The sequence below is a fragment of the Dama dama genome, chromosome 4 (genome assembly GCF_033118175.1).
Source record: "Dama dama isolate Ldn47 chromosome 4, ASM3311817v1, whole genome shotgun sequence".
NCBI classification, from domain to species: Eukaryota; Metazoa; Chordata; class Mammalia; order Artiodactyla; family Cervidae; genus Dama; species Dama dama.
In genome coordinates, this window is record NC_083684.1 from 20,354,437 (window position 1) to 20,378,087 (window position 23,651).

A 23,651-nucleotide genomic window follows, 5' to 3' on the forward strand; every position below is an offset into this window, starting at 1 on the left:
CTTTGATGTATTAGGGTTCTCCAAGGAAACAGAATCATTAGAAGATATTATACGTAGATGGGTAGATAGGTAGGTTTCAGGACTTGGTTTCCATGATTATGGAGGCTGGCAGGCCAAAGACTCAGGGATGAGTGGATGCTGCATTTGAGTTTTAAAAAAGTCTGGGGCCAGTTCCCCTCATCTCTATGGGATTCAGTCATTTTCTGTTAAGGCCTTGAAGTGACTGGGTGGCAACTTGCTGTGAGCCCCATAATATCTACTTTACTCAGCCTCTTGTGATTTACAGTAGATATTAACCTCATCTAAAATATCCTCACAGAAGCATCTAGAGGGATATTTGGTTGAATTTCTGGGTACTGTGGCCTAGCCACATATGTAAAATTAACCATCTTCCCTTTTGTCTCTTTCTTTCTGGCCCTCCCTTTCAGTATATTGATACCCTTGGTCACATCCTGAGGGTCTCTGGAACTGTTCCTTTTCCTTCATTGTTTTTTTCTGGTCCTCACATTATAATAATCTCAGTTGACGTGTCTTCAGGTTTGCTGGTTCTTCTGCTCACTCAAAGGCTTCCCTTGTGGCTCAGCTGGTAAAGAATCTGCGTACTATGCAGGAGACCTGGGTTCGATCCCTGGGTTAGGAAGATCCCCTGGAGAAGGGAAAGGCTACCCACTCCAGTATTCTGGCCTGGAGAATTCCATGGATTGTATAGTCCATGGGGTCACAAAAGAGTCAGACATGACTGAGCAACTTTTACTTTCACTTTCTTTCTGCCCACTCAAATTCTGTTAATGTACTTTCAACTGCAGAATTTGTTTTCTTTTTAAAATAATTTTTCTCTTTACTAGTATTCTGTTGGTGAAAACCATTCTGTCATATTAATTCCTTAGACATAGTTTCATTTAGTTCTTTGAACCTGATTTTTGAAAACTGACTTTGTCTTATCTAGTACGTTTAACATTTGAGCATACTCAGAGATAGTATCTATTAGTTTCTTTTTGAAAACTTTCCTAGTTGATGGGCCATATTTCGTTCCTTTGTATAACTAAGTTTCTGCTCAAAAGTATTCATTTTAAATAACATCAGTATAATGTGGTGACTCAAGAAATCAGTTTCCTGCTTCCCAGACTTTTTGTCTCCCTTCTGTGTTTAGTGACTTTCCTGAAAAGATTCTGTAAAGTCTGAGACCCTGCTGTGTGTGGGTCAGGAGGTCTCTGTGCTCTTAGCTTGTTGCTCAGCTGATGACTAGACAGAGATGTCTGTGATCCAGTTAGTCATCTCTCCTTTACCCAAAGACTCTTAAATTCCCTCAGGTTACAGCTCTGCCTTGGCCTTCACTTCCTGCCTCACGAGGTCTCAGGGTTCTGTTATTTCCTACACAGACCTACACATGTGCATGGCCTTGTGTGTTCCCAGGTATGTCAGAACATTAAAGAGTATTTTGGGGCATTTTATTCCCCAGGTCTTCCTCCCCGCCCCAGCTTTATATGTTTATATATATATGTATGTGTCTGTGTGTGGACATATATGTGTGTGTATATTATGTGTATGTGTGTACATGTGTATATCATGTGCGACTGTGTGTGTAATTATATGTATGTGTGTATGTGTGTGTACATGTGCATGTGTGTATATATGTGTATTGTGTGTATATTATGTGTGTATGTGTGTATACATGTGTGTATATGTATGAATGTTGCACATGTGTATTGTGTGTGCGTATACACGCATGTGTTGTGTGTGCATGTGTGTACATATGTATTATGTGTATGCATGTATTTGTGTGTACATGTGTATACACGTGTGTGTTATTTATATGTAAATGCATACGTGTGTGTGTGTGTGTGTGTGTGTGTGGTTTTCTTGAAGTAAAGTTGACTTACAATGTTGTATTAGTAACTGCTGTCAGCAAAATGTTTCTGTCATATACAGCTGTTCTTTTTATTGTATTCTTTTCTATTATGGTTTATCATAGAACATTGAATATAGTTCTCTGTGCTATACAGTGGGACCTTGTTTATCCATTCTATATATAATAGTTTGCATCTGCTAACTCCAACCTCCCATTCCATCCCTCCTCCAGCCCCCATCCCCTTGGCAAACACCAATCTGTGCTCTGTATCTGTGATTGTTTGTTTCACAGATAGGTTCGTGTTGTCATATTTTAGATTACACACATTAAGTGATATCATATGGTATTTGGTTTTTTGTTACTTCACTTATTATGATAATCTCTAGTTGCATCAGTGTTGGCATTATTCATTCTTTTTTATGCCTAAGTAGAATTTCATTGTATATACTAAATGCATATATATATATATCACATGTTCTTTATCCATTCATCTGCTGATGGACATTGAGGTTTCTTCCATGTCTTGGCTGTTATGAATAGGCTGCTATGAACATAGTGGCTCATGTATCTTAATTCTTTGAATTACAGTTTTGTTTGGATATATATCCAGGGGTAGGATTGCTGGATGATGTTTTGTGAGAAACCTCTGTACTGTTTTCCTCAGTGGCTGCACCAGCTCACATTCCCACTAACAGTGCAGAAGGGTTCCCTTTTCCCCTCACCATCGCCAGCATTTATTTTTAATTTGGCTGCATCAGATCTTAGTTGCAGTATGTGGGATATTTGTTGTGTCATATGGGATCTTTCATTGCAGCATGCCGACTCTCTATTTGTGTTGTGTGGGCTCAGTAGTTGTGGAACATGGGCATCAGATCCAGCATTTGTTTTTGTAGACTTTTTAATGATGGCCATTTTGACCAGTGTGAGGTGGTACCTCACTGTAGTTTTGATTTGCATTTCTCTGATCACTAGCGATGTTGAGCATGTTTTCCTGTCCCTATTGGCCATCTGTATTTCTTCTCTGGAGAGATGTCTATGTAGGTCTAATGTCCTTTTTTCAATTGGGTGGTTTGGTTTTTGTTATTGAGTTGTATGAGCTGTTTGTATCTTTTGGAAATTAAATCCTTGTTGGTCACATCATTTGCAAATATTTTTTCCTATTCTGTAGATTGTCTTTTTGTTTTGTTTATGGTTTCCTGTGCTGTGCAAAAGTGTGATTGGATCTCATTTGTTTATTTTTGTTTTCTATTTCCTTAGGAGACTGATGTTACAAAAACTTTAGTAAGATTTATGTCAGAGAATGTTTTGCCTGTGCTCTCTTCTAGGAGTTTTATGGTATCTTATATTTAAGTCTTTAAGCCATTTTGAGTTTATTTTTGTGAATGGTGAGTGTGTTCTAAATAACTTCATTGATTTACATGCAGCTGTCCAGCTTTCTTAACGCCACTTGTTGAAGACACTTTTGCCCATTTCCCATATTCTTGCCTCCTTTGTCAAAGATTGATTTGTGTGGGTTTCTTTCTGGGTTCTGTGTTCTGTTCCATTGATTCATATGTCTTGTTTTTTGCCAGTGCCACACTGTTTTTATTACTGTAGCTTTATAGTATTGTCTGAAGTCTGGAAGGGTTATGCCTCCTGTTTTGTTCTTTTTCTTCAGGTTTGCTGTGGCAATTCTGGGTCTTTTATGGTTCCATATGAATTTCAGGATTACTTTGTTCTAGTTCTGTGAAAAACATCATGGGTAACTTGATAGAAATCACATTATATCTGTAGATTGCTCTGAAAAATATGACTGTTTAACAATATTCTTCCAATCCAAGAGCATGGGATATCTTTCTATTTCTTTGAATCATCTTTGATTCCCTTTATCAACCTTACAGGTCTCAGTGTATAAGTCTTTCACCTCCTTGGTCAGGTTTATTCCCAAACACTTTATTTTGGGGAGTACAATTTTAAAAGATATTGTTGGACTTCCCTGGCAGTTCAGTGGTTAAGACTCTGCACTTCCACTACAAGGTACATGGGTTTAATTCCTGGTCAGGGGACTAAGATGCTTGCATGCTGCATGGCATGGCAAAACAAACAAACAGTTACTGTTTAAATACCTTTCTGCTGTTTCATCGTTGGTGTGAAGAATGCAGCCCATTTCTTACGTTAATCTTGTATCCCACCTACCTTGCTGAATTTGTTCATCAGTTCTAGTAGTTTTTGCATGAAGTCTAGGGTTTTCAGTATACAGTAGTATATTACCTGCATATAGTGAATTTTACCTCTTCCCTTCCAGTTTGGGTACCTTTTCTTTCTTTTTCTTTTATTCTGTAGCTGGGACGTCCAGTCTTCTGTGTTGAATAGAAGAGGTGACAGTGGGCATCCTTATTTTGCTCCAGATTTTAGTGGGAAGGTTTTCAGTTTTTCACCATTATTATTATGTTGGCTGTGGGTTTGTCATCAGTTCAGTTCAGTCACTCAGTCATGTCCGACTCTTTGCAACCCCGTGAACTGCAGCACGCCAGGGCTTCCTGTCCATCACCAACTCCCGGAGTCCACCCAAACCCATGTCCATTGAGTCGGTGATGGTTGGCCATCCAACCATCTCATCCTCTGTCGTCCCCTTCTCTTCCTGCCCTCAATCTTTCCGAGCATCCGGGTCTTTTCAAATGAGTCAGCTCTTCGCATCAGGTGGCCAAAGTATTGGAGTTTCAGCTTCAACATCAGTCCCTCCAATGAACACCCAGGACTGATCTCTTTTAAGATGGACTGGTTGGATCTCCTTGCAGTCCAAGGGACTCTCAAGAGTCTTCTCCAACACCACAGTTCAAAAGCATCAATTCTTTGGTGCTCAGCTTTCTTTATAGTCCAACTCTCACATCCATACATGACCACTGGAAAAATCACAGCCTTGACTAGATGGACCTTTGTTGACAAAGTGATGTCTCTGCTTTTTAATATGCTGTCTAAGTTGGTCATAACTTTCCTTCCAAGGATTAAGCGTCTTTTAATTTCATGGCTGCAGTCACCATCTGCAGTGATTTTGGAGCCCAAAAAAATAAAGTCTGTCACTGTTTCCATTGTTTCCCCATCTATTTGCCATGAAGTGATGGGACCGGATGCCATGATCTTAGTTTTCTGAATGTTAAGCTTTAAGCCAACTTTTTCACTGTGCTCTTTCACTTTCATCAAGAGGCTCTTTAGTTCTTCTATTTCTGTCATAAGGGTGGTGTCATCTGCATATCTGAGGTTATTGATATTTCTCCCGCCCGGCAATCTTGATTCCAGCTTGTGCTTCTTCCAGCCCAGCGTTTCTCATGATGTACTCTGCATATAAGTTAAATAAGCAGGGTGATAATATACAGCCTTGATGTACTCCTTTTCCTATTTGGAACCAGTCTGTTGTTCCATGTCTAGTTCTAACTGTTGTTTCCTGACTTGCATACGGGTTTCTCAAGAGGCAGGTCAGGTGGTCTGGTATTCCCATCTCTTTCAGAATTTTCCACAGTTTATTGTCATAAATAGCTTTAAAAAATACATATATATATATATATATATATATATATATATACATATATATATTTGATGTTGTTGTTACTCTGGGTCTTTGTGGGTATGTGCAGGCTTCTCACTGTGATGGCTTCTCTTGTTGTGGAGCAGGGGCTTTAGATGTGCAGGCTTCAGTGGTTGTGACACACAGGCTTAGTTGCCCTGAGGCAAGTACATGTGGGATCTTCCTGGACCAGGGGTCAAACCAGTGTCCCTTGCATTGCAAAGTGGATTCTTAACCACCGGACCATCAAAGAAGCCTCATAAATAGCTTTTATTATATTGAGGTATGTTCCCCCCATACTCACTTTGCTAAGAGTTTTTATCACGAATGGATGTTGAATTTTGTCAAATGCTTTTCTGCATCTGTTGAGATGATTGTGTTTTTGTCTCTTATGTGGCGTATCACATTGACTGATTTATCTATATTGAACCATCCTTAAGAACCTGCGATGAATCTCACTTGGTTTTGGTTTGTTCTTTTTATGTGTTGTTCGATTTGGTTTGCTAATATTTTGTTGAGGATTTTTGCATCTGTGTTCATCAAAGACATTGGCCTGTAATTGTGTTTGGTTTTGGTATCAGGGTAATGGTGGCTTTATAGCATGTCTCTGAGAGTGTTCCCTCCTCTTCTTTTTGTGGGGGAAAGAAGAGTTTGAGAAGAATCTATATAAGTTCTTTATATGTTTGGTAGAATTCACCCCTGGAGCCATCTGGTTCTGGACTTACATTTATAGGGTTTTCTTTAAAAAATTATTTACATTTGGCAGTGCTGGGTCTTTGTTGCTGCATGTTTTCTCCTCTAGTGTGTAGAGTAGGGGCTACTCTCTCATGGTGGCACGTGGGCTGAACAGCTGTGGCTGCTGGCCTCTGGAGCACAGGCTCAGTAGCTGTGGCTTAATACATGGCATGTGGGATCTTCCCAGATCAGGGGGCAAACCCGTCTCCTGCACTGGCAGGTGGATTGTTTGTCACTGAGCAACCAAGGAAGTGTGGGAGGTTTTTTTGTTTTTTGGGTTTTTTTGTTTTTTTTTTTTTTTAATTACAGATTTTTTTTCACTTCTAATGATTGGTCTCTTCAAATTATGTTTCTTCTTCAGTTTTGGTGGACTGTGTATTTCTAGAAACTTATCCATTTCTTTTAGGTTGTCAAATGTGTTAGCATATAATCGTACGTAGTATCCCCTTACGGTTTCTGTATTTCTGTGGTATGAGCTGTTATGGTTGTTTTCGTTCATTTGGGTCCTCTCTTCTCGGTGCGCCTGGTCAGAGCTGTCACCTGTTTACCCTTAAAGAGAAACAACTCTTGTTCTATTTATTTTTTCTGTTCTTTTTAAATACCTACTTCCTCTCTGTTGTTTATCTTCTTCCTTGTGCTGATTTTAGTTTTTTGTTTGTTCTTCTAATTCTTTTAAGTGGTAGGTTAGATTGTTTGAGATCTTCCTTGTTTTTGGAGGAAGGCCTATATCACTATGAACTTCCTTCTAAGAACTTCTTTTGCCACATTCTGTAGCTTTTGAATGGTTGTATTTTGATTTTCTCAAGGTATTTTTTAATTTCCTCTTTGATTTCATCACTGACCTATTTTTTTTTAAACAAATTATTTATTTTTGGCTGGGCTGGGTCTTCGTTGCTGTGTGGGCTGCCTCTAGTTGCAGCGAGTGGGCGCTGCACACGGTTGCGGTGTGCGGGCTCTCACTGCGGCAGCCACTCCCGTTGTGGAGTGTGGGCTCTAGGCGGGTGCAGTAGGCGCGGTGTGTGGGCGCAGTATCTGTGCTGCGTGGGCTTAGTTGCCCCACAGCATGTGGGATCTTCCTGGACCAGGGATCAAACCTCAGTGCCCTGTGTTGGCAGGCAGATTCTTAACCACTCAAAGTCTTGACCCATTGGTTTTCCAGTAGCATGTTGTTTAGCATGTGATTTTCTGTTTTTCCTCCTTTCTTTCTTTTATTCCTGATGTCTGAGCTTATTTACTTGTTACTCTAAGAATATCTCATTTTTGACTGGGTTCAGGTAGACACTATCAGAGAGGACAGCCTCCCCCTCTTGGCAGTCTACTCCTGGCATTTTTCTTTGGATAAGAGGATGAAGGAGGCCAACTACTTAGCATATTCTGCAGCCTCTTGCTTATTTTTCCTGATATGCTGATTCTTCAGAGCAGGACACTGACATTTGTGTTGCAGAATGGAGTGGAGAAGAAAGACACTGAATCTAAGGTGTGTTGATGGTTTCTTACCTTCTCTGTTTAGGATCTTTCTCACAGTGTCCTGGTGGACATCACATTACTTAGAGATTGAAAAATCTGTGGATTCTGCAGCTTTTGGGGGCCCCAGGCAGTGAGGTATAGTAGTGTCAGGGAGTCCAGGAATGTTTTTCTACCCTCCCTTTTTTTTAATAATGACCAAATTGAGAACACTCAGATTGGCATCCAGAAAGCAACTTGGTACAGACTTGGACAGGAATGTCCCTTACTCAGTGGCAGGCAGACTCAGCCATGGGGCAGGACATCAGCTTTGTGGAGAAGCCTTGTCTGTCATCCCCACCACTGACTCAGACCACATGACCTTCCTGTGTTTTTCACCCAGAGGGCCAGCAGCAACTTCTTTGGCCACACGCTTCTCATAAAAGGTACAAAGTGTTACTCATCATCCACCAGGAAAGAGACGTTCAGCTTCGTCCTACAATGGCAGAGCGCCTCCACGGTGCCACAGGGAAGAGCAGCCGTTTGTTTCCTGTGATCAGTTTGTTTCACGCCATTGTGGTCAGAGAAGACGCCCGGGGTCACTTCTGTCCTCTTAAATGTGTCAAGGCTTGCTTTATGCCCTGGTTTGTGGTCCTGGCGGCTTCCCGGGTGACGCTAGTGGTAAAGAGCCGGTCTGCCAATGCAGGAGATGCAAGAGACATGGGTTTGCTCCCTGAGTCGGAAAGATCCTCTGGAGAAGGGCAAGGCAATCCACTCCAGTATTTTTGCTGGGGAAATCCTATGGACAGAGGAGCCTGACGGGAAACAGCCGGTAGGGTTGCAAAGAGTTGGACATGACTAAAGTGACTTAGCACAGCATGGCACATGCAGTACTACAGAATGTTCTGTGTGTGTGCACTTGAAAAGAATGTGTATTCAGGGTTTTTGGATGTAAGGTCCTGAAAAGATCAATTAAAGTCTGTTTTCTCGTGTCATTTAGGATCTCTACTGCTTCATTGATTCTCTGTTGAAGATCTCTCCATTGGTGTGAGTGGGGTGTTAGTTTCCTACTATTACTGTATTCCTGTCGATTTCTCCCTTTACATGTTAGTACCATTGTTGTTCAGTCACTGAGTTGTGTCCAACTCTCTGCAACCCCATGAACTGCAGCAGGCCAGGCTTCCCTGTCCTTTAACTGTCTCCCGGAGTTTGCTCAAACTCATGTCCATTGACTTGGTGATAGCATTCAACCATCTTGCCCTCTGTCGTCCCCTTCTCCTCCCGCCTTCAGTCTTTCCCAGCATCAGGGCCTTTTCCAGTGAGTCAGCTCTTTGCACCAGGTGGCCAGAGTATTGGAGCCTGAGCTTCAGCATCAGTCATTCCAACAAATATTCAGGGTTGATTTCCTTTAAAAGGATTGACTGGTTTGATCTCCTTGCTCCCCAAAGGACTCTCAAGAGTCTTCTCCAACACCACAGTTCAAAAGCATCAATTCTTTGGTGCTCAGATTTCTTTATAGTCCAACTCTCACATCCATACGTGACTACAAACCACAGTTTTAACTAGATGGAACTTTGTTGGCAAAGAAATGTCTCTGCTTTTTAATATGCCGCCTAGGTTTGTCATAGCTTTCCTTCCAAGAAGCAAGCAACTTTTAATTTTATGACTGCAGTCACCATCTGCAGTGATTTTGGAGCCCAGGAAAATAAAGTGTGTCATATTTTGTCTGAGTTTGATTACTCATAAGTATGTCATGTAAGTGAAACGGTCCAGTATTTGTCTTATAGTATAATGTCATTAAGGTTCATCCATCATGCCTCGTTTTAAGGCTGAAAAACTTCACCTTTTCCTGGTCCATTCATCTGTCAGTGGATAGTTCAGGTTGACTCCGTGTTGTAGCTGTTGTGGACAGTGCTGTAGTGAACATTGGGGTGTAGACATGTCTTTGAAACCCTGCTTTCAGTTCCTGTGGCGTGTGGTCCTAGAAGTTGGATCAATGGATTATGTTACTTACATTTCTTGAAGAACCTCCAGTCTTCTCCATCATGGCTGCACCACTTTTCATTCCCACCAGCAGTGCAGGAGGATCCCACTTTCTGCACATCTTCACCAGCACCTGATGTTTTTTATTTGTTCTTGTGTTGTTAGCAGCCATCCTGATGGGTGTAAGGGGGTATCTCATCGTGGTTCTGGTTTGCTTTTCCCCAGGGATTAGTCATGTTGAGCATTTGTTCATGTGTTTATTGACCATTTGTTCATCTTCTTTGGAGAAAGGATTGTTCAAATCTTTTGCCCACTTTTGAACAGAATTGTTTTTTATGGTTGAGTTTTACAGCTTCTCTACGTATCCTGAAATTTAATTCCTTTTTGTTCTCTGGGTCCCACCCCTGCACAGGCATGCAGATGACAGCATCTGTGACGTTTGTCTCTCGTGGGCAGGAGTCGTACGTGATGCCACTGTGGTTCAGACCTGCCAGAACACAGGGCACGCTTCTGCACAGGTTCGTTGGTGCAGAACCAGCACCTGCAGCAGGCGGGACCGACACCAGGTGTGGGCTCCGCCAGGTGCAGGATCTCCACGGGGGTGGCCTGAAGGTGCTGAGGCCAGGATGGGCCAGGTGAACGGGTGTGGCCTAATTCCTGATGTTGAGAAAGGTGCCAGGCGATGAAGAGGAACACAAAGTTGGCGGGCTGGTGAGAGCTTAGGCCAGGGAGCCCACAAAGAGGAAACTGAATGGGGTCGTGTCTGCAGCTCCCACCCCTACCAGGTATTGAAAAGCACGGGAGTGGGGGTCAAGGTGCCCAGGGATACACCCTAAGGCCAGGCTTACCCCAGCTTGGTCCTGTGGCCTACACCTGTCGCCTTCCACCTGGGGCCAGCCATTGGACAGGGCGTTATGAACTTAGCGGGCAGGGCACCTCTGCTCAGAAGACACCCCTGGCCTGAGACGAGCACAGACCCCAAGATGTAATGAGCTTAGATCTCTGACTCCTAGAGATCAGAGTACGTGATTTCAGGCGGGACTTGTGTCCTAAGTGGGGACCCTGCGTGGCGGGGTCCCATGGGGAACTACGAGACCAGGGATCCATATTTGCACTGCCCAGGGCACCAGCTGTCCCATGGCTCACACCTCACCTGTCTCCTCCCACACTCTGATGGGCCCTGGGGACACAGCCTCTGGGTGACCTCCACCCTCACGGCCACCTAGTTGTGAGCAAAGGACAGCCCCTTGGGTCCCAGTAAGGGCAGGAAAGGAGGTGCAAGTATAATCTGTCTCAAAAGGAAAAAGGTTGAAGGCATTGGGGTTTCCAGGGAGGGACCCCTCCCCTCACAGCCACATCTGCCCTCCTGAGAGGGGTTGTGTACAAAGAGCATGTAATTAATTTATTTATTTCTTTACACATAACTGAAGTGATGTTACAGTACATAAGTTATTTACAACTGTGCAGTAATGTGTTGCAAAATAAATTATCTAGAAGGCAGCAAAAGTACATTGTGAACGTGTATAAAACTGTACAGCGTTTACGGGTACACTTTTTATATGATTATTGGCTCTGTAGTGTTTCAAGTTATGTTCTCAGAAAGAGAAACAAAATGCCCAAGATTAAAGGAAAAAATATACAAACCACGTGGATTTGACTCCATTAAAAACACAACTGAGTGTCCTGCCTCCATGTCCCTGTGAGGTGGGCGGGCGGCGCAGCCAGGCCCTCGCCCAGCCCAGCGTCCTGGCCCCAGTCGGAGGCCCGAGCCATCGGCAGCTTCGTGGCGACAGGACGGTAGCCGGTCCGGTGCTCTCCCCACCCTCTGACCAGAGACCACTCTTGCTGAGGGGTAGACGCCTTAGTTTTATTCTCTTGAGTCGATCAAAAATGGAACCAGGAATTTAAAGACTGCTCTCCATCCTGCAGCTCCTGAGATGCCTGTGCAGCCGCCAGAGAAGAGCCCGAGGCCACCGTGCCCGTGCCCCCGGCTCCGCGTCCTCCCGCGGGGGCCGGTAGGAAGGAGGCGCACCAGGGACCCAGTGCGGTTTCTCCCTGGGTGTCCCCACTGGGGACGTGGTCTCCTCCCGCCGCCTGGACTCGGCAGCAGACGTCAGGGGGGCTCGCCTGTGTCCTGTGCAGCTGTCCCTGCGCGTCAGGCCGGCAGGAGCACAAAGTCGTCATTGACGTCGACCATGGGCACGTAGAAGGACGGCACCTCATTCACGCACAGGGACTTGTGCCCGGCGGGGTCCAGCTCCTGGACCTTCAGCTGCCACTCCATCCTCTGCACGGCGTTGAGAGCCGCCGCCTCGTGCTGCTGCCGCATCAGGAGACACGTCTGCACGGGAAACGCAGCAGGTGAGGAGGGAGGAGAGACCCTGCCTCACCCACTCCCCCTGCCACAGCGCTTCTGCGAGGTCAGGGCGGGGGACCCTTTTGAGCTCTGGCCTTGGGACGGCCTCTTGCATCTGGGTCTCATCCTGCCCAGTGAGTGGCCTTGCTGAGCACACAGGCGTCTGTCCATCCCTGCTTCATGCCCCTACCCCTGGGGGTTTCGCCTCTAGTCAGAACTTGTAACAGTTTTGCTTTTCTGTTTTCATTTTACAATTACTTTTTTTATGGCTGGTGAGATTGGCTTTATTTGCATTCTCAATATTAGAAATAGGTACCAAGACAAACAGACTGTTAAAGCCTGTGCTGTGTATTTCATGTTAAGAATGCCGAATGTTGAAATGAGGACAGTACCTGGGTTACCCAAGTGGGTCTTAACCCGAGGCAGCACATGTGGACTTGGGGGGTGGTGTGAGGGAGTGAGGGTGCGGGGCACATTTTGGGAACACATGGGAGATGGAAGCATGGCAGGTGGGAGCACAGACTTGGGTTAACAGACCTAACCTTAACGATGTGCCAGTGATTGTGCCGGAAGCTCATCTTATTTTCTTGGATGAGCACACAAGCATTTAGGGCAGGATATCACAATCTCTAGATTGCTTTAAAATAATTCAGTTTAAAAAACTTTCAGAACTAAGCCCCGTGTGCACCAGCAGGCCAGGCGTCCTCGGCACACACAGTCACTCGTGATCCTCAGAGTCACGCTGCTCTTACTTAATTTAAGGTACTACATAGTGTCTCCATCTCTGGGTGCTCCTGAGACGGAGCTACTCCTGGGCTTCTGAACTGCTGTACAGTCCGAGTTTTCAGACTGAAATGAAACTGTTAGGCTGAAACCCCGTGACACCCAACAGGCAGGCCCGTTTACCCAGAAAACTGCCCTGAAGATGTGTCCGCGGCTGCGGGACCTGAGGAGGGCAGCCTGTCTCCTAGTGGGACCTCTTCCACACTGTGGTCCCAAACAAGCGGCCACGCGCAAGGAGCCCGTTCCATGGGGGTATGGCCATTTCGTGCCCCTGCACTCTCTGTACCTCACCAGTTTCTTTTTCTGTCCATTAATTTTTAAGTTCTTGGCACATTAAGGACTTTTTAATGTACCAAGTCTCATTTTACTTTGGTCAAAAAGTATCTCCCTATAGCAAAGTTTTCCACGCAGCTCCCTTCAGGCAGGCTGGTGGTGGGAGGACTGACCATGTGACCTCCACACTGTGACCCTGGAGCTTGTCAGAAACGCGGCCTCAGCCAAGCCTGAATGCCCTGTAAGCTGTTGGCCTCTCTGCTCTGGGCCCCTGGCCACCCCCTTGGGTATGGTGCTGGGGGCAGGGGTCACCGAGGTAAGGTGGGGGTGAGGCTGGCAGCCCAGTGTGGAACCTGGGTCTCGCCTCCATCAACTCCACACTTGGCAGGCCCTGCCTCATGGGCGCTAACTCTGTAGCAGGCGCATCACTGCCGGTGTGTGTTCACGCGCCTACAGAGGAGGACGTGCTTCTTACTTGCTAAGCTCTCTATCTCCCCCCCGTCCTCTGCCTGCTGCACTGGTCAGCATATCCAGGGCAGGGCTGCTGGTGGATGCTGTGACCTTTGAGGAGGGTCAAGGTGGGGTCCCACAGAGGTCTGACCGCCAGCTGGTGACAGGAGCTGCTCCCCGCACACCTGGACAGGAGGGAAGACACTCTAAGAGGCAACATGGGGGCGGGGAGGCCTCGCTCGCTTGCTGCCAGCTGGGCTCAGAGCCGGTGTGAAGCTGCCTCCTCCACACGCAGCCCCACAGCAGCCGCCCCCACCCGGAGAGCCCGGCCCACCGCTGCCGCTCAGGGAGGAGGGCTCACCTTCATGCGGTCGTACTTGTCGTCCACGTCCTGCAGCCAGGATATGAACTGGCGGGCATTGAACCGGTCCCGCACTGACTTGTTCTCATCACCCTGCAGGGAGAGCCAAATGCACGTGAGCATCCGGAAGGGGGAGCTTCCTGGCGGTCAAGACCCCCCCAGTGCCCCCATGTCAAGGGCCAACCGGCAGGACACACACACACCCCCCGCCCTCCTAAGGGGCCCAGGCAGCCACCCCTCCCCAACACTGTCCAGGGTGGAGCCGCCCTGCTCGTGACTCTGGACCCCCCCAGGGTGAGTGCACGATGGTATCTGTCCAGTTTCTTCTTTGTGAAAACTGCAAGTGGTTTTTTCTTTCAAAAGGACACTTGGGAGGCCTGAGGTGGCTGAGGTCCCCTGCAGTGGACAGTGGTTTAGGACCAGGTGTCCCCACTGGCTCCTGCCAGCTGGGTGGGTGGGGGCCACCTGCCTGAAGGGGCCCCAGCCCAAGACCTCCCGTCTCCTGGACCTTCAAGAGGAAACCCAGAAACGCCCTTTCAAGGTCAGCAGATCCTTTTTCCTTTTATATGCAAAAAGCAAAACTTGCACGTGTCACCACTAGCACATCACCTAAGGAAAGCTTTAAAGTTTTTGTATCCTTAAAGATTGTATGTAAGTGAATGGAAAATCTTAAAGTTTCTAACCACTGTTATGTCACATGTGGCGGCCTCCATGTGATCTGCCAGTGGGTGGGGGAACTTGGTGCCGAGGCCTGAACAGGGACAGAGGCAGAAGGCAGGCCTAGAAGGACACACTCTGGGCTGTTTTCAGAGTTGCAGTGGCTGATGAGAGGAGAAAGGTCAGGGTGCACACAAGTTGGCTTGCTTTTTGCACATTAGATCTCTGACATGTCCATGCATGGGGTGGGGGCCCTGAGGGGCACAGGTTCCACCTACTGGGACAGAGGTCAGGCGGGAAAGGTTGTGACCTTGTGGGACAAGTCCACCCCTGGGGGTGGAGAGAGGCGGGCTGGACCCTTGGAGTGGACACGCAGGGCCACCCTAGAGGACCGACGAGGCAGACCGTGTGCTCCAAGAGGTGGCGCCCTGGGCCCTGCCCCAGACCAGCGAGTCACTGGTAACGGGCCCCTGGGGCTGCCTGCTGTTGGTGGCAGCACCGTGTCCCCAGGGCGACGGTCTCTCTGGGTCCTCTGCTCAGAAAGCCCCAGGGCAGCAGCTCTGGCTGCTCGTGTCCAAAATGCATGTGAGCCTCAGAGGAAATGGTCAGCAGATGCCCAGCCCATACCCCACCTGGCTCTCCAGCGGCATGTTGTACACCTCCGAGTCCAGCAGCATGGTGCAAGCACTGAACGGCACCGCCTGGTTCGCGATGGTCCTCGCCGCCCGGCAGTGGACTCGTAGGATCTCCTGTTCGCAGGAGACGATCAGCTTTTCCTGAAGAAGAGGGGCCAGTAAGCTGAGAGGGTGGGAGCCGGGTGCCCCAGGCCCATGGCCGCACACTCACCCGCTCGATGCTGTGCTGCAGGCGAAGCTTCCCCCGCACGGCCTCCTGCTGCTTGAACAGCTCCTTCAGGGGCTCTGCCAGTGAGGGTGGGGGCGCGATCTGTGGTCACAGGAGAGACGGGCTCACCAGGGGCCGGGAGCTGCCCCAGCCCCACTCACCCTGAGGACCACAGTCCCATGATACCAAGCCAGGAGCCCGCAGCAGATGGACACTTTGTCCCTGAGAGCAGGTGAGTGAGCCCCCCTCCCCTGAGAGGGAGTTGCAGGCACCTGTGAAGAGGGCGGGGGACAAGGCAAGGGAAGCCAAGAACCGGGTGTCTGCACTACCCTGGTACGGTGAGGGGACAGAGGACTGGCAGGGTCCTCTGTTTACCACAGGCTTCACGCACCCCAAGTGATATGAGGCCCACTGGGACGCCGCTGCCCAGAGGCAACACAGACAGGACAGTGGGCCTGCCCGTCTCCAGGGTGTAGGGCTCGCCCGGCCACCTTGGAAGAGACATCGCCAGGCCAGAGGAGCCCATGGATGCCAGTGGCGACCCCCCAGGGAGAAGCCAGTGCTTCTGAGTCACACAGGAAACGTGCAGCCATGACCACGGGCTGGAGGGGGCAGGAGGGAGGAACAGCCCCCAGCTGCAGACAGACTGCACTTGAGGCCCACACTTGAGGTATGTGCTGTCTTCCAATCTCTTGGTTTAAAATAGGCTCAAAACTTGAAAAGAGAAACCCAGCTGGGTCTCTTCAGCTGCCTGCCTGCCCCCTCAGGGCCCAGGGCACCTGGCAGATGTCTCTGTCAGGGTCTCGGCCCTGAGAACCCCTCCTCCTACTCCTGAGGGTGGAAGCCCAGGCCCAGCTGCGGGGCAGTCTGCTGTGACCCCGAGCCCTGCACCCCAGACAGGGTTGGCCTGGCACACAGGCAGGCTGCTGGGGGTGAACTCGGGTGGCAGGGGCACAGCGCCCTCAGCTGTTGCCGGTTTTCTAGTTCTGAGTTTTCTACAGACAAACAGCAGAAAGTCCCTCTCCCTGAACAGAGATCCCAGGACAGGTTCCTGAACCTAGTGCCTCAGGCCCCGTCTGTCTGGGGATAGGCCACACATGTGGGACATGGCCAGCCTTGAGCCTGATGGACAGAACAAGAGGAAAGCTGGGTTTTCCGCAGAGGTGGGGGTGGTGTCGATGTAGTGCACACGTGTGAACAGGTGGCGCCTGGGGAGCATCGCGAAGCTCGAGCGGCCAGGCTCTGGCTACGGGTGAAGAGGGGTGGCCCAGCGGGGCTCTCCTGGCCATAAGCCCCGTGCCTGCTCCCGGGTAGGGGGTGGGGGGACAGCCGAACTTGGAGGACACGCTTCCCCAGAGGTCCTTGTGGCAGGACCTGCCCACTGCCCAGATGCAAGTATGAGGATGGGACAGGGGGTGTGCATGGCGGGGCTTGGATGGTCACAGCTGCACGAATGTGGGGTGAACTATGGCACAAGGGAGCATGGGACATGTGAGCAGACGGCCGACAGGCAGGGTAGGGGCCTGTGTCTGGCAGGCCTGCTGGGTGGGGACCTGCTTCAAGGAGGCAGGAGCAGCGCCCTTGGGCCCCTGGGGAAGAGAGGTCTAGGGCCAGGTTCTGTAGAGGCCTCATGCTGTGGGAAGGGCCGCAGAGGGGGTTGGGCATGCCTGAGGCGAGTGGGCCGGGGTCCAAGCACAAGGTGACCTGGTGGCTGCGGGGCAGGAGGCGACACTGGGCAGTGTCGTGGGCAGACGGTGAGTGGCAGAGGCCAGTGTGGAGGGGGCTGCTCCCCGCCTCCTGGGTGGGCACTCACCACGGGGATGTGCAGCTTGCTGAGTGGCTTGCCGTCCAGGAGGTAGGAGCCGGTGTAGGTGACGTACTCGGCGTAGCACTGCGGCGCCTGCGGGCTGATGTAGCACAGGATTTTGCGCTTCTCCTCGATCTTCTTCCGGATCTGCAGGTACTCAAAGTATGGGTTGGACCTGTCGCTGTGGTAAGGCTCAATGGCGTCCAGCTTGATGGCGTCCACGATGGCGGCCAGCGTCTGCTGGATTACCTCACGTGTCTGCCGCGTGGACGTGTGCATCTGCTGGGCCAGCTGCTGGCTGGAGCGCTGGAAGCGGCGTTTGCGTGGGTGCTGGGCCTGGGGGTCGTCATCCTCAGAGCCACGACCCTTGGCCCTGGGGGTGGGCGTGGGCGCGGGCTCCTTTTCAGTGGGCGGTGAGCTCTGCTTGTGCTGGTTGGCCAGCATCTGGGCGCGGGTCCTGGTCATGCGCTGAGGGATCTCCTCCACTTTGGGTGCCTTCGGGGCCTCGGCCATCGGTTTAGGTTCTGGTTCGGTGGATTCAGGCTGGACGCCGTCAGGGGGCCCCTCGAGCCCGGCACTGTCCTGAGGGCCAGCCCCATCTGCCACGTGGGCCTGAGCCGAGCCATCCACGGGGGCGTCAGGGGCGCTGTGGGGCGAGGCCGAGGAGTCTTGGCCCTCAGCCTCCTCACCTCCACTCCCTGGTAGACGCTGCTCTGAGAGGGCTGGTGTGAGCCCTGAGCCAGGGTGGGAGTCCTCGGGCGCTCTCCCCTCTGGCCTGGACCCTGCCTCTGCCGTGGCCTCAGGCAGCACTGCTGGCTTCGGCTCCTCCGGGGGCTCCGTTGCGGCTTCGGTGGGGAGCCGGGCGGCCACCTGGTCAGGAGGCGACACCAGCTGTTGGTCAGCAGCTGCCCCAGTGGGCTCCCCGCCGCCTGGGAGCACAGGGGCCCCCAAGGGGGTGTTCTCTGGAGGAACGAGAGGAGACTCTTCCACAGGCTCTGCTTCCACGTCAGGAACATCCTTGGTCTGGAGAGGGAGCTCTGGCAGTGAGAAAGGCCCCAGGTCGAGGTCATCCTCGGCAGCGGGGAAGGCACCGGGCCAGGGCACCGGCTCCACCTGGCCGAGCGCCGACAGGTTGTGACCCCCTTCCAGGAAGTTATTCTCCAGGGGCCCCAGTGCCTCCACCTGAGCCACAGCCGTCACACACGCAGGCTCTGGGGGCGCGTCAGGGGGCGCGTCCGGAAGGGGCTTGCAGTTACTGAAGAAGGACTCCAGCCGAGAGGGAGGGGCGAACGCGCCCGACTCCTCGGAAGTGTTCACTGCGGCTGGGGCTGCTCCCTCGGCCTCGTCCTTAGCTTCCAGTCCTGGCTCGGGGACCGGCAGAGGGTATGAGACAGGGGATGCCGGGTAAGGGGGCTCAGGATGGAGCGACTCGGCCGGGCAGAAATGTTTCGGGGACTCTGGGAACCTCTGTGGGGACTTAAGTAGGAGGTCCGACCCCACAGGCCAACTGGCTGTGTCACCAGGAGCACCCCCAATAAGGCCAGGGGGCAGGCCCTGCTCTGCGGCAGTAGGATGCGCCCATTCGACTGGCTCCTCTGTGATGACCGTGCTGAAAGGGCCCTCATCCAGGGGCTCCAGGAAGCTGGGCTCTGGGGGGATGATGGCTGCAGTGGCCTGCTGGTCCTCCGTGGCATCCAGGGGAATGCCAAGGTCAGGGGGGAGGGCCCCCTCCATGGACGGGGCCAAAAGCTCATCTCTGTGTGAAGGGGGGGACTTGGCTTGTAAACTAACGAAGGCGCCCTCTGGGGAGGGGGTGAGGTTGACTGTGGCCGCAGGCGGGCAGTGCAAGGTGTCGACTTTGGGGGAGGGCATGCCGTAGTCCGGGGAGTAATACCCTGGAGACAGGCAGGCGAACTTTTCCGCAGGTGCTGGCGGGCCAGGGGCTTTGTCCTCGGGATGCTGCCCTGGCGAGCTGTAGCTGGGTGCAGCGGGGACGCTCTGCTGTCTGAACAGCTTGTCCCCAAGGCCAAACTCCTCCTCGGGGGTCCTCCTGACGTCCACGGAGACCGAGCGGTAAAGGTTCGTGCACAGTGGCCTCGTTGGTGTCTGGCTCGGGGTCTCTGAAATCCCACTTGTGGCCACGGAGAACCTGTCAAAGAAAGAGGGTGAGCAGGCGCTGGCGGAGGTGCTGGACATCGGCTGGGGGTCCGTGCAGTCAAACATGAGGTCGGGGTAGTCGTCAGCGCTGCAGGACGGGGTCCGGGGTGTGTGCATGGCCTCCTCGTAGCTGGGGCAGGACACTACCGAGGCAGGGGTGGGGACCCCAGTGGGCCGGCCATGGTCAGGCCTGGGGGACGCAGGCAAGACCTCTTTCATGTGGGGTCCCGCCAGCCAGTCCCGGGGGTCCACTGCTAGTCCTGGGTGGGGCTTGTTCTCGGCGGCAGAGGCAGGAGGAGCAGACTCCTTAGGTTTTCTGTCCTTCGGGGCAAGGTCGGGACCAGGCGGCTTCTTGGGCGGGCCGTCCAGACTCTTCTTGCGCGCGTCCTCGGCGGGCCGCGCCTTCTCCTTGAGCTTGGGGTCCCCGGAGCGGTGCCGCAGCTTCTCCATCTGCCTCATCCTCTCCTTGTGCCGCTTGTGCCGCTCCTCGATCTCCAGGTCCTTCTGGGACAGCATCCGCTCGAAGCTGGTCATCATCAGGTCCCCGTCGCCCAGAAGCTTCTCCCGGGGTCTCACATCTTTCTTGCCCGGGTCTCTGGTCGGGAGCAGCTTGTCATTTCCATTGCTGAGCTTCGTGGGGTCACCCTTCTCCTTCTCAGGATTCTCCTTGATCTTCTCCTTCAGCCTGGCCTCACCAAGCTTCCCACCCTCGTCCTTGGCCTTGTCTCGGAAGGCACCGGGGGCAGTGTCCCTGGCCAGGGGCTTGGGCTCCTCGCGATGGTGCCGCTCCCGGTGCCGCTCCTTGTCCTCCCGCCACCGCTCGCGGTGCTTCTCCCGCCGCCGCTTCTCCTTCAGGAGGCTGAGGGCGCTGGAGCCATAAGGCCGCAGCTCCTTCTCCACCTTCTTGGGGGGTTCTCGTTCAGGATCGTTTTTCTCCTTCTTTTCAGTAGAAAACAACTCAAGGGCTTTATCCAGCTCATCCTCTGCGTCAGCTTTGGAGCTGTAGGAGGTGCCGTAAGCATCGCTGTCCAGGAGCTCCTTCTCGTACTGGCTGGTGTCCTTCCGGCTGCTTGCGTCCTTATAGTCATCGCTCTTGTCCTTCTTCTCGAGCTTGTCCTTCTTGCCCCGCTCTCGATCGTGGCTCTTCTTGGAGGATGATGAGGCGTGCCGGTGCCGCTCCCTCTCCCGCACCCGCTCCTCTGGGGGCTCCGGGAAGGACACGTCCAGGAGGGCGCTGAGGCTGGGGTCCTGGCCGCGGTCGGGGAAGCCGTCGGAGGATGCCTCACTGGCCTTGTCATTGGAGTCCTCCCGGAAGTCCTGCAGGGCCTCCTCCTCCAGCCGCTCCAGCAGGCTCTTTTCCGCCTCGGCGCCCTTGCTGGCCTTCCTCTCACGGCCCTGCTCTCGGTCCGGCCTCTCCCGGTGCCTGGTCTTGGTCTTGTCTTCCACAGGGGGCCTTTTCTCCCCCTTCTCGGGCGGCTTCTGCTTGCTCCTCTTGTCCTGCACAGAGTCCACAGACGTGCGGTCCTTCCTGTCCTTCTTCTCCTTGTGCTTCTCAAAGGTCTTCTCCCTCCTGTCCTTCCCCCCGTCTGTGGCCCCCTTCTCCTTCTTCTTCTCCCTCATTTCTTTGTCCTTCTGCTTCTCAGCATGGGGTTGCCTGTCGGCTGAGTGCTTCCGGTGCCGGTCAGGGGGGTGCACCTCCCGCCCGTCCTCCCTCTCTGGGGGGCCGTCCCCTCGCCCCTCACTCGCCTCCCCAACTTTGAATCCGCTGGCTGTGTAGTCGTCTTTTTCATCTTCACTTTCATCTGTGAAGATATCTGCAATATACCAGCTCTTCTCTTTGCCCTTTTTCTCGTCTTTTTTTTCAGAGAAGTCCTCAGAGAGTATTCCAGGGAAGGCCTTCTCCCGTTTGTCTCTGCCTTGGTCAAGGGATGCCTTCCTTTCCTTGTCTTTGCTGTGCATGTCTTTATGCTTTTCCTTGGCATCCTTTTTCTCTTTAAAACACTTATCAAACTCTCTGTCCCTCTGACATTTCTCAAGGATGAGTTTTTCGCTTTTGTCCTTGTCGCTGGACTTCTCCTTGTGCTTCTCCAGCTTCAGCTTCTCCTTCTTCTCCTTCTCCCTCCCTGGGTGGTGCCTCTCCCAGGGTTCCAGGCTCTTCCCAAAGTCACAGCCATACTCCTTCAGGTCCTCCCTGTGTGCCTCCTCGGGCTTCACGCGGCCATCTCTCCGCTCCTTAGCAGCCTCCAGTGGCTCCTTGCGGTCCCGGCTGCCCTCGGTGGACTCGCGCCGCCGTTTGTCCTTCTCACAGAGAAAGCTGGGGACAGCCCTGTGCCTGTCAGCCACATGCTCTCGCCGCCGCTCCAGGCCATCCCTGTCCTTCTTACGAGAGAAGACGTCTCTGTCACCGCGCTTCTCCCGGGCCTTGCTCTCCCGCCTCTTCTCCTTGCTGTCCTCCTTTACCGTCTCCAGGATCAGCCTGGCCACAGAGTCGCTCTTCATGTCCCTGTAGTCTGTCACTGGGGAGTCCCAGCTGTCTTCCCCTTTGAAATCGAAGGAGGAATCTGACAGGTCCGAGAACCAGCGATCCTGCTGGTCATCAGAGAGACTGAACTTGGTGTCTTCGTTTTCCAGAAACTGACTTTTGTTACAGTACTCGTCAAAAGCAGAGTCCTCCCGATACCCTTTTTCTTTTCTGAGTTTTTCTTTATCCTCCTTGAAGATCTTCTCCTTCTCTTTGGGAATTTTTTCGTCCTTAAAGTCATTCTTTTTCTCTAACTTTGAGGGCCTGTCTTTGGACTTCTTCTTTCTTTCCTCTTTGTAGAGTCGCAGCTTCTCCTCTTTAGGAGACTTTTCCTTCAGCAGCCTCTCCTTCTCGGCCTTGTTTGAACGGTCCTTCTCCTCCCGGAAGGCCCTGCCCCCGTCCTTGTTCAGGTCCCTGATTCTCTTCAGCGACTTCTCCTCTCTGGAGACCTTGATCATCTCGTCCTTAAAGAGCCAGTCTTTCTCTTCTGACTTCATCTTGCTGAGCTTCTCCTCTTTCTTGCAGTGGTCTCTCTCATGCTTCAGGCCCTTCAGCTTGTTCTCAGCGGGCACGTCATCCAGGAGGATGGCCTTGTCTGCCCTCTGCTTCGAGTCCTCGTACTCGTAGGTAAAGCTCTTCAGCTTCAGTTCCTGGCTGACAGAGCACAACCCCTTCTCCTTGCTTTTGTGTTTATGTTTAGTCTTGTGTTTCTTGACAACTTTGCCCTCCTTGTCCAGCTTGGGGATGGCGCCATCCCCGCTAGGGTGGAAGGAGTTCTTCCTGTCAGGTAGTGTGCCCTGCAGGCCGGCCCTCTTTTTGTGCTCCTGCCTCTTCCTGACTGGCTTCAGTGACTCCACGCTGGAGCCTTCGGAGGAGCCATCAGACTCACTGCTCAGTCTTGTCCTGGTGGAGTCTGACAAGGAGCTGACCTCGGACCAGGCAGGAGAGGAAATGGTTTTCCAATTGTCTGTCCGCCAGTGCTTGGCGTGTGGGTCCGCGTGGCCGGTGTTATGCTTCTGGGCAGTGGAGCTGCCGTGGGATGAGGTGGAGGAGGCAGACAAGGAGCTGAACAGGGCGGGGTCCTTCAGCACCAGTGGGGACTCCTTGAGGCAGCCCGGGCTCCCCGCCGAGTCCCCACCATCCTCGCCGCTCTCCGAGGACTCGCTCTCAGACTCAGACGAGCAGAACGTGTCACCCCTCTTCCCAAACCGTACTTCTTTGCCCTTTATTTCTTTCTTTCGCTTCTTTTTCACTTTATTTCTTTCCTTCTGCTGCTTGCAGTTCGAAGGCTCCCGGGTCTTGTTGCCAGGCAGCATGGTGTGGGCTGAGAGTCTCAGCTTCTCCCCCGCCCCCACGGCGACGCCGACGTCCTCCTCGTCAGACGTGTCCGACAGGATGCGATGAGACGCCTTCTTTGGTGCAATCGTGCTGTTTTTAGTGTAGCTTTTCACTTCCATCTTGGGTATAGAAATAAAACTATTTGACTTGGCCTCTCTTCTGTAGTCCTTTTTCAGTAAGTGTTTGTCGTCCACTGGGGGGGTTCTGTCCTGCTCGTCATCCTCGTCAAACTCATACTCGTCCTTGACCGGGGTCACGGTTTTCTGCGGCTCCGGATTCTTGGCCTTGTGCTTTAGGCCCTTCTCAAACTCAGAGTCTGTGTTATTGCCATCGACCGAGCTGGAAGGTGCGAATGATGGGGCGTCCTCCTCCTCCTCCTCGGAGCTCTCTGCAGGAACAGGGAGAAAGGCGTCAGGAGCTGTTCAGGCAGGGACAGTGGTGGACAAGCCCAGAACTTCAGTAATGTGACTGAGGCTGGCCCTGGGCCAAGTGGCCAGACAGGGGTCTGCACAGACAAGGGGCTGGAGATCTCGCACAAGAGCCCCTATCCAGGG

At 51.9% G+C, this 23,651-nt stretch overlaps 1 protein-coding gene across 5 annotated transcripts in view; it reads right to left on the bottom strand.

Annotated features, from left to right (window-relative positions):
• Positions 1 to 10,943: 10,943 nt before the first annotated feature.
• Positions 10,944 to 23,651, bottom strand: part of ANKRD11 (ankyrin repeat domain containing 11) — a 119,413-nt gene continuing 106,705 nt past the window's right edge. For 4 of the 5 annotated variants that reach the window (XM_061138373.1, XM_061138372.1, XM_061138377.1 and 1 more), the window contains 5 exons: positions 17,088 to 23,485; positions 15,278 to 15,376; positions 15,064 to 15,207; positions 13,775 to 13,867; positions 10,944 to 11,892 (listed from right to left, as the gene is read on the bottom strand). In XM_061138373.1, the coding sequence (XP_060994356.1) occupies positions 11,707 to 11,892; positions 13,775 to 13,867; positions 15,064 to 15,207; positions 15,278 to 15,376; positions 17,088 to 23,485 (6,920 nt within the window). In that variant the 3' untranslated portion in view covers positions 10,944 to 11,706. Of the gene's footprint in view, positions 11,893 to 13,438; positions 13,599 to 13,774; positions 13,868 to 15,063; positions 15,208 to 15,277; positions 15,377 to 17,087; positions 23,486 to 23,651 lie in introns of all 5 variants that reach the window. The other variant, XM_061138375.1, reaches the window with a different exon arrangement.